Source organism: Fundulus heteroclitus, chromosome 1 (genome assembly GCF_011125445.2).
Source record: "Fundulus heteroclitus isolate FHET01 chromosome 1, MU-UCD_Fhet_4.1, whole genome shotgun sequence".
In the NCBI taxonomy this organism is placed as follows: Eukaryota; Metazoa; Chordata; class Actinopteri; order Cyprinodontiformes; family Fundulidae; genus Fundulus; species Fundulus heteroclitus.
In genome coordinates, this window is record NC_046361.1 from 42,303,116 (window position 1) to 42,313,962 (window position 10,847).

The window sequence follows — 10,847 nt, forward strand, 5'->3', positions numbered from 1 at the left end:
TGTGAAAACACTGTTGTAGTGATCAGTTCTAAAGATAAACATGGATCAGTTTTTCCAGATCCTGCTGAGACATCAGTCGTTTAATCCTGGAAATGTTCTCCAGGTTCTAGAAGGTCCACTTTGTCTTTAGATGGAGGTTCAGGTCTGAGTCCATCACTACTCCCAGGTTTCAGGCCTGATCAGTGGTTCCTAGCTGAAGCAGCTGAAGCTGTGAGCTAACTCTGGATCTCTGCTCTATTGGTCCAGAAATTATTACTTCAGTTTAGTTTTTATTCAGTTAAAGAAAATTTTTCTTCTATTGTGTGACTGTAGTTTAACTATCTGATCAGTTTCTTTGTGACCCAATTCACCGCCATCCTCCATATAATGAAAAAAAGCTGATTAACTAAATAATGTCTTTGTTTTTTTTGTTTTAAATACTACTATTTATGTATAATTACTACAACTAACTTACATCCAGGAAGTGAAATTAGTTTCCTTGAAGACCTGGAGAAACTATTGTCCTCCATCTGATAAAACATGTTATTAACTAGAAACTAACATCATAAATACAACAGATGTATGATTTGACATTAGGACAATCGTAGTTAATAGCATAACTTATAGAAACAACAATATTTCAGAAGGTTAAAGGAAAGGAGGATCTTCTTCAGAAGCAGGTCCACTTCTCTCAAACTGACGTCTGCTTGTTCTTCTCTTTGTGGAAAACATTTCCATCTGACTGCTTCCTCCAGCTCAGTTGGATGTCTTCATTCAGTCCCTGCTCCTTCAGCTTCTGCTTCAGCTGTGACACAATAAGCAACAGGAAGAATAATTAATATAATTATTTAATAAATGTTATCAGGTTAAACATTTGCTCTTGTTCAGAGTCTTTCTGTAGTAAGTGGACCTCTGAAGGTTTGAACAGTGGACTGACAGCTATCTTCAGATTCTCCTGCAGACAAACTGCTGAGTGGATCATCTGGAAAATCTCTCAGCTTAACTGACTGATGCAGATTAAGTGTAAAACCATCAGGATTTACCTGGTTCAGGAGCTCTTCCAGTACAGCATGATCATTCAGATCCAGGTTGGAGGTTTTCTCCAGCTTCAGAGCCAAAACCTTCTTTGAAACTGGAACTTTAAAAACAAACAGCCTTCATCAGCAGTTAGTCAAAGAGAACAAGTTTGTTAAGAAAACAGAACATTGATGGACTAGATTCCATCTGTTCAGGAGCAGATCATCATCTTCCACAAATAAAACATCATCAGGCTGATGGAGACTCACTGTAGCTGTAGCAGATGAAGGCCCTCTTTAAATCACACGTCCAGTCCTCCCATTTCCCTTCATCATTAAACACTGCTGCTACACAGTTTTCCTTCCCTGCATTATTATTGGGTTCTATACTGTTCCAGTAACTTAACGAGAAGTTTCTTCCATCCGACCACTTCCAGGCGTCTCTGTACAGACCGATCCAGACTATACCTCCTGCTGGTACCAGCTCCTGAATCTTCTGGTTCTCGGTCATGTTCCTCACGCTGGCCAGGTCTGAGTGATACTCCCTGCAGTATTTCTGAGCCGCGGTCCACGTCATGAGAGTGTTGATGAGAACAAATTTCACAACCGTCCCTGAAATAAGACCAGTTATAGATTCATGCAAAGGTTGAGGAACTATTTAAAACATAATTTAATGTACAAATCACCTTCAAAAGAACAGGTAATAATTTCGTTTGTGGTTGACGGTCATGTTCACCTGTGATATTAAAGCAGACTGGTCTGCGGGTGTAGGAACAAGGTTCATCAAGCCAGGTTCCATCACTGGTCATCGACCCACAATGCTCCACACTGCGCCGATTGTCTGGTTCTCCACTTTTCCAGTTCCTGAACTCCCTCTGCTCTTGTTGGTAGAACTTTGAGTCCGACATGGACCATCTCCAGCTGTTCAGGTCGTCATATAATCCAATCCAGGCTCTCTGGAAACCAGAAGTTATTTCTAATGACATTGTCTGATGTAGTACGTACTACGCTTAGACGCATCAATCCACCATGTAAATAATGTGTTTTCATGACAAAATACTTTTATTGCCTCTTAAATTCAATTCAATTCAATTTTATTTATATAGCGCCAAATCATGAAACATGTCATCTCAAGGCACTTTACAAAATCAAGTTCAATCATATTATACAGATTGGGTCAGATTATACAGATTGGTCAAAAATGTCCTATATAAGGAAACCAGTTGATTGCATCAAAGTCCCGACAAGCAGCATTCACTCCTGGGGAAGCGTAGAGCCACAGGGAGAGTCGTCTGCATTATACATGGCTTTGCTGCAATCCCTCATACTGAGCAAGCATGAAGCGACAGTGGGAAGAAAAACTCCCCATTAACGGGAAGGAAAACCTCCGGCAGAACCGGGCTCAGTATGAACGGTCATCTGCCTCGACCGACTGGGGTTACGGAAGACAGAGCAGAGACACAACAAGAGAGACAAAAAAGCACAGAAGCACACATTGATCTAGTAATCTGTTCTACATTAGATGGTAGTAGCGGGTGAGCCGTCTTCTCTGGATGATGTCACAGTTAACAGAACGCCAGACCAGATGTACCTACTATGAAGAAAAAGAGAGAGAGCAAAAAGTTAAAAGCTGAAATGAGGACAGTCATTTCAATGTAATACAATGCAAAACTGGAGAACAGTAGACTGAAGAACAGTAGAAATCAGTAGAGTGAGAAAATTAGACCATGATGTCCTCCAGCAGCCTAGGCCTATCACAGCACAACTATAGAGATAGCTCAGGGTAACATGAGCCACTCTAACTATAAGCTTTGTCAAAAAGGAAAGTTTTAACATTAGTCTTAAAAATAGATAGGGTGTCTGCCTCACGGACCAAAACTGGGAGTTGGTTCCACAGGAGAGGAGCCTGATAGCTAAAGGATCTGCCTCCCATTCTACTTTTAGAGACTCTAGGAACCAGCAGCAGACCTGCAGTCTGAGAGCGAAGTGCTCTGTTAGGAACATACAGGGTAATCAGAGCTCTGATATATGATGGAGCTTGATTATTAAGGGCTTTATACGTTAGAAGGAGAATTTTAAATTCTATTCTTGATTTAACAGGAAGCCAATGAAGGAAAGCTAAAACAGGAGAAATATGATCCCTCTTGTTGATTTTCATCAGAACTCTTGCTGCAGCATTTTGGATCAGCTGAAGGCTTTGAACTGCATTTTGTGGACTTCCTGATAGTAAAGAATTACAATAGTCCAGCCTTGAAGTAACAAATGCATGGACTAGTTTTTCAGCATCACTCCTGGACAGAATGTTTCTAATTTTGGCGATATTCCGGAGGTGAAAAAAGGAAACTCTGGAAATCTGTTTAATATGGGATTTAAATGACATGTCTTGGTCGAAAACAACACCAAGATTTTTAACTTTATTACCAGAGGCCAAGTTAATGCCATCTTAAAGAAATGTATATATGTATTATTATTGTTCTTTTTCTCACTCTCATGCACAAATATAATCCGCTTTTTGTACACACCAGTACCAATAATTTCTTTATATATTTATTTTCATAGTATTCATATCTTTGTGCATACATACCGTTTTTTCAAAAGCCTGGAAAAGTGTGTAAAATTTCCAGGTCATTCTTGTCTTACACTTTGTTTGCAACTGGGACAGGAGCTTAATCCCTTGAAGTAGAAACGTTTTGCACAGCTGCCTTCTTGCACGTGCTGACACTCTGTAACTCCAGGGTTCTTCATTTGGCAATGGTATTAATCCTTAGCTTGCCAAATACAGATACAACAGAGAAAAATTAATAAGCATTAAAGTATGGTTAATGGGTTGGTATCTGCACTATCCGCTTAATCCGCTTTGAGCAGTTATCGGCTGTTATTCCAACCGTAATCTACATAAAATACAGGCAAAGTTTCTCCCTCTGCCTTTACTCCTGTCACCTCCTACGTCAGCCTAGAGTAGAAAATACTCAGCCAATATGTCGGAGATGCAGGATGCACTCCAGATCGTACTGAGAAGTCTACTGGTAGGAAAGATGGATAAGAGGGATATTTCAGCTGGTTATGCTCACGGTGTCTGTAGCATGGCAATGCGAGCAGGTCTCTTTATAAATTGTGTTTGTCACTAATTTTGCAACACAAATAAGTGACTTCCCTTTCAGAAACGAGCCCAAAAAAACGCAACACACAACTTACAGAATTTACAAGCTTTAGAAGAAGAGAAACCCAAAGATGCTTATCATAAGCAGACATGGCAACACTGTTTAACACATACAAACATTATGGATAAAAAATATATAATTATTATTACAATTATCTGAACAGGAGTATGTAGAAGTGAAACTTCTTTATTAATCATTCCCCTTCTCCTCCCTCTAGCCCTTAAAACCAACCGTCTTCCTTATTCCTACTTTACTCAAAAGTCCATCAAATAAGCAACAAAATGAATATACTGTACATTATAAACATACGTATACACATTCACATGTGCCTGTAGCCCATATGACCACAACTATTGCAAAAGGATGTATCACTGGTGAATATCAATGGCTGAGAAGAACCACGAGAATGGGCAGAGCAAGCAGGTTGTTATGCCAGAAGCTCTTTGAATATGATTATTATTATTAATTATAATTTGGTATTATAATTTTTAATAATAGGTCATTCAAACTCAAATAGTAGCTATAACAAAATATGACTCAAATGGTGGTGATACCAGTGATAAGCTTGTAATAATTTATAGCACTAATGCATTTATTAATTAGCTGTGATGAACTCATTTATGCTGGAACAAGATTATCCGATCGGCTCCTGACCGAAGAGATTTATCCAGCAAGCTATGAGACCCCAATATAACTGCAATTAGAGTTTAAATGCGTATTCCTTATCACCAATCCAATGATCAGAATCAGAATCAAGTTTAATCGCCAAGTAGGTTTGCACTTACAAGGAATTTGACTTGGTGTTGATGGTGCAGACAAAATAATAATACAGTAAAATCAGAAGTAAAAAGGATATATACACAGAAGCTGTATACACTCAGCAGAAGTGATAATGTCTCTGTTTTAATGTCAGATGTTAAACACGAAAAGTGGTAACTCTATTTTCTGAAAGACCATGCATCTGTGAATTGGAATGTACACAAACAGTTACTATTCCCCAAGTTGTTGCTTTTATTGAATCAAAGGCAGTTCCCTGTTACAGTAATTCTCTGATTCAACAACCTTGGAACTCCACTCGCTACTAACCAAACATGCAAAATATATGTGGAAATAAAAGTCAAAAATTGATTAAAATGAGATGTAGCAAATCTTAGTTCAACTCACAGTTGTTTAAACATCACATTCAAGACGTGGGCGTTTAAAGTAGCAGCATTGACAGACAAAACAGCTTTGGGAATCCAGATGGACGCTTTAATGTTTTCCAACAAGCTAGTCCAGCTCAGCTAGCTACAGTTTAGATATGTTACACCCTTCCAAGATGGCGACTATGACGACACGTGACCCTTATGCATCACCTTGCGTGATGCGTAAGGGGCGGTCTTAATGACGTAACCACATTAACGCTGATGTGGGGTGGTACCTCGCTCAGAGAGGGAGCGGCTTGGCTGAGGAGTTTAAACAAACCGCAAACTGAGTTTTAACAAAAAGATTGAACCCGCTGATAAGAGAGAGTATAGAGAGAGGGGAAAAGATGGGAAAATCGTATCTCAGCGGAGCCACTTATAGAGCACAAATCAACACAGTCAAAATCACTTACAAAATGCATGCACATACCTACAGAAAATATTCAGCAATTAAAACACTCCATCTTGGATAAGGTGACCAGATTTCTGAAATCAAATCTGAGGACATTTCTTGCATGTGGATAAAAATCAATACATCTCATCAAGATGAAATTAGGAAATGGGGACAGTAATGGTAATGGGGACAGTAATTTCATTTATTTTTACATATTTATTCATATTTAAACAACAAAAATCAAGTGTAAAAGCCAGGAATATGCCTCTCCACGCTTTTAGTATATCCTAAGATTAATAGAGTGAATAAATCAACAGTGTTATTAATAGATAACTAGAACTGTGTCTCTGGGTTGGGGCAAAGAGGTGGTGGGGGGGGGGGGGCGAGGGGGTCAAGGGTGGTTAGCAGGGCTTTCTAATTTTGTGGGGCGCAAAGAGCTCTGCTGCCTCCTAAGGGGAGAGTGACATGAGGGGAAAAAACAGTAAATACAAACATTTAGCCTGTGGCTGTCTGTGGAGACAGAGTTCCTCCACCTTTTCAAAAACGTGCAACAAATACTTATTCTGTTCATGTTTACATACCTATGAGAAATAGGTTTTTCTGAATTAACATAAAAAAGAAGTAGCAGTCAAGCCCACAGGTAAAGGGTGACACATGTTTCTTACTGTGAACTGGCTGCATCAGGAGCCTGTGCATCTCAAAGTAGCAGATTAATTTCTCTCACTAATGGGCTATAAGCACAGCTCCACTACTGCCTGAACTTCAGCAGCTCCTTTGTTTCCTGTCTTTCATTACTGGACAAGCTGATTAATCCAGGTGTGTGTGGCTGGTTATGGAGGTCAGACACAACTGGATTAATCTGTCCAGCAACTCGTGGTCTTGTCTTATTTTTTATTGATAAATTTTAACCTGGACACAAACCAAACATTTCTCACAGGATCAGCCCGATCCAAATAAAATGACTCGATTAACACACTTACCATAACACAGCAGCTCACCATCAGTTGTCACCGGTTGACAACGAATTTCCACTTCTGTTTTAAAAGTGGTGCGCTCTTCTTCTTCTTCCGTTTTAATGGCATCTGACATCCAAAGGGATCATTACGGCCATCTAGTGGTGCGCTCTGTTCCTCGTCTTTATATTATCAGCAGCGCAACCAGCTACCGTAACATTTTTTCCCCTTCGGTAAAATCGGGGACATTTCCGGGGACAGCTTCAGCCGGGGACAGGTGGTCCAAAACGGGGACTGTCCCCGGAAATTGGGGACGTCTGGTCACCCTAGTCTTTGAGTAAACAAGAATTAACCAAGTTCCTACTTCTGGCCAGGCACTAAAATAATACCACCCTATGGGTGAAAAGAGAAATATGGTTTGGTATTTAGATTTATTGCGTCCCTGGCGTGTTAGGACCCCCTCTGGTTCCTGGCGTTTAGATTTTCTTTTGTTTCTTAGTGTATTTGATCACCCTCAGGTTTCTGATATTTTTGTTTACTCTGTTTTGGTGTTGTAGATGTTCCTGTTTTCCCGCACGCCCCGGCGTTCTCTTCCCTCACGCCCCGGCGTTTCCCTCACGCCCCCCGGCGGACATCCCCTGGCGTTTCCATAGGCCTGTTCCTTCCCATTGGCGCTGTCGCGCGCCCGTTCCTTCCCTCTGGCGTTGTCGTACGCCTGTTCTTCCCTCTAGCCTTGTGGCGCTGTTCGCCTGTTCATGCCCGTTTTTGCCTTGTGGCGATGTTCGCCTGTCAGTGTCGATTAGACGCCTTTTGTTTTGCCTACCAGCATCTGTTAGACGCCCTTTGTTTGGTTTACCAGGGGTTGTTAGAAACCCCTGTTAGTTCGCCCTAGTGGGTAGTTTTGGTTTAATTTTAGCCCACCATCCTACCTTCCCTCCAACCACCCAGGTTAGATCAGCTTGGTTTTGACCCTAGCCCTCCATCCTGCCTTTCCTCCACCAAGCCTGGCTCTGTTTAGTTTATTCTATTTTTTATTTTTTTTTAGGCCGTCCGGAGACCGGCCTTGGGGGGGGGGGGGGGGGGGGTAATGTCATGGTTGAGTTCTGGTTTGACTTCTTTTCTCTGTTATTTTAATTTTTTCATCTCATGTGGGTTTGGTTTGACTTTATTTATTGTTAGTTTTCATTGTTTTCAGTTATTTTCTGCCATCTTCACTTCACCTCCTCAGCAGTCAGTCACACCTGTTAACAATTTACCAGTCAATTAAGCCAGACCCTTGTTCCACCTCTGAAGTGCTCTATTTAAACCTCCTTCTGCCTTCAGTTCAGCACTGGGCCATCTTCTGCTATCCACCACTCCATGCCAGTCCCTCTGTAAGTCTTTTTATTCTGCTGTTCGTTCCTGGAGAAGCTCTGCTCTTTGTCCAGGTGTCTTCGGTGAATTACTAACCTGACAAGCTGCTCCGGAAAGGCTCTGCTCTGTGTCCTGGTGTCTCCTGATAACTGCTAACCTGACTAGCTGCCTGAGTCCTGGTGTTGCTATGAGGCCTGCTAGTCGAGCAGCACCTAGTGAGTGTAGACTCTCTCTCTCCGGGCCGTCAGCTCCTGCCATCACCTACATCCCTGACCTTCTGCAGCCCTGAACCTCCGGTCTTCATCATCCACCATCCAGCACACTTCCTTTAAATAACACTCTTAAACTTTAGTCCCGTGTGCGCTTCCTGAGTTCTTCGGTAAACAAATCAAGACAACTTGAAACCAGAGCAAGATGCAAACATGACACTATTTTTTTAACATCCACTCTGCTACCTCTTCCATTATTTATACACACAAGTGTTCTTTCCTCAATTCATTCCTCAACAACCTCTCCATTATGATCTTTGTGATCACGTCCCCACAGAGTATTATGAGCATTGAAACCCTTAAACATTATTTCTCTTCTACCATCACTTCCTAGAATGTCATGAAATTTTGAATAGTTAATTTTACAATGATTATCAAAATCTACCATTTTAATATTCCCTCTGGTGCAACATAATTCTGTCACTGTACATTCATATCCCTGTGTAGCATTTTTCACTTTTATACGCTACACTATCCTCAGTAAATGTCATACATCCTCCCACCAAGACGATCTTTCTCAAGACGATCTAACTGCACTGTAAACTGTCATAAAGTCTAAATATGGTTTCTTGGACACAAATAACTTCCGGTTAGAATTCAAATTCATCTTTCTTGAACTCTTGCCATTTCAAAATTAAACTTCTGGCATTCCACTGAAGGATATGAAATACCATACAGATGCTAATTACCATGAGACAATTTTGTTTAGACGGGTTCAACATTTCATGGATCATTTTGGCTATAACATCGTCAATCCCCAGTGTCTCTGTAGCTGCCCCTACTATGTCTTAATTCGATCACTTTCCTTTTATTGCCACATTAACAGTTTTAATAATAAATGCCACAAAGTTGATTATTTTCGCAATCAAACTGTCTTCATTTAATTCCTTCAGCCATGGGTTATTTTCTGAGTGGTTCTGAGCTGCTGTTGGAGGAAATGCCTTCGCTATTAGCATGTTCCTATTTTCTGTTTGTTTTACCTCCTGTGCTGCTTCAGCTTTAGCAGCCTCACTGTACCTCATGCCTTTAACTACGGAGCCCCTAAAGGGACATGGAGGGAAAAAAAACTATTGCGAGATCTGGCAATGTTTTTGCGAGATCTCGCATTAGTTTTTTTTCCCTCCATGTCCCTTTAGGGGCTCCGTATTTAACTGCATCAGAACCTGATTTGATATTTCTGCATCTACTTAGCTTGGATTTGTACAGGACACCCTACAAAACCAGCACTAACACCTCGACAGTCACAGCATTTTGCATCCTGACCATATTTTCCATATTTATGTTCCACTCTGCATCTTGCACATCCTTGTTTTCTTTTGCATTGCAAGTCTATGCAAACGAATGTCTGACCCAGGGTGCCACACAGTGACAGCCCACTGCTCCTCAAGGGGATGGGTTAACCTTTTAGGCCTGAGAATGCAGGAATTTATGTTACAATGACAATAAAGGTTATTGTTTGTTTCTATTGCTTTCATCACCTTTCCACCTTTACTTCTTGTATTATCTCATCCATCTTCACTGTCAGTGGTACCTTAGATATGACACCTCTACACTTGGCTGCATATCCAGGAATAATGTTTGAGCCCTAAGAAAGCTTTCTCTTGCTATTCAGATATTTGGCAAACTTAATCTTACTTACTTTCAAAAGCTTTTGTTAGTTTTAATGGATGAGATATATATATATATATATATATATATATATATATATATATATATATATATATATATATATATATATATATATATATATATGCGACAGACTGGCGACCTGTCCAAGGTGTACCCCGCCTCTCGCCCAGTGAACGCTGGAGATAGGCACCAGCACCCCCGCGACCCCATGAGGGATAAAGCGGTTCGGAAAATGGATGGATGGATATATATATATATATATATATATATATATATATATAAACAGATGTATTTTGAAGATAACTATTGAATGCTCATGTAGCCACAACACAGGGTATATTCACGGGAATAATGATAATCATACATAGCTGTAAGTTGGGTAGACCATTTGTGTTAAATCTGCCATGCTGTTCAGAATGCCCACATCCTCCATGTCCGCTATGGTTGCCAGGTCTGAGTACTTTTCTCTGCAGTACGTCTGGGCTTCAGTCCAGTTCTTCAGCTCATAAATAAAATGATATTCATGAGAAGAAAGCGAGGAGACGACACACACTGCTGCAGAAAAACCCATAAAGCATGATAGAAAAATTTATTCAAAAATGTGTTTTAATCAACTTCATTGTAAAAATCAAAAGGAAACCTAAAATAATTGTTTCCTAACGATATGTTTCTTTCTGTGCTGCAACTAACAGAAGAGAAGCAATTGGGAAACTTCAGAAACTCTCAGGAAAATAGAAATAAAATTAACAAATTAACATTTTCATAAAAACTTGCCTGATGCAGTGATGAACATAAGAACTTTCACCATTTGTTCCAGAGTGTTGTCCCTCTTTTCTCTGATACTGCAGATGAGGAGATGCTTTACTGATGTCAGCTCAACACAACTGTTTCACAAAGCAATTCCAAGCA

At 40.4% G+C, this 10,847-nt stretch overlaps 1 protein-coding gene across 1 annotated transcript; it reads right to left on the reverse strand.

The window, feature by feature from the left end:
• Positions 1 to 267: 267 nt before the first annotated feature.
• Positions 268 to 10,476, reverse strand: LOC118564604 (C-type mannose receptor 2-like). The gene is made up of 5 exons (XM_036143440.1): positions 10,303 to 10,476; positions 1,732 to 1,951; positions 1,266 to 1,607; positions 1,023 to 1,117; positions 268 to 784 (listed from the first exon to the last, which is right to left on the reverse strand). The coding sequence occupies exons 1-5, from the start codon at positions 10,369 to 10,371 to the stop codon at positions 671 to 673; spliced, it is 840 nt and encodes a 279-aa protein (XP_035999333.1). The 5' UTR covers positions 10,372 to 10,476; the 3' UTR covers positions 268 to 670.
• Between the last annotated feature and the right edge of the window lie 371 nt (positions 10,477 to 10,847).

Coding starts and splice junctions, on each gene's coding strand:
- LOC118564604 (XM_036143440.1), bottom strand. CDS start 10,371: ATGGAGGATGTGGGCATTCTGAACAGCATGGCAGATTTAACACAAATG. Junction 1,952..10,302: donor TCTACCCAACTTACAGCTAT/GTATGATTATCA, acceptor TCTGGTTTCCAG/AGAGCCTGGATTGGATTATA. Junction 785..1,022: donor TGGAAGAGCTCCTGAACCAG/GTAAATCCTGAT, acceptor ATTGTGTCACAG/CTGAAGCAGAAGCTGAAGGA.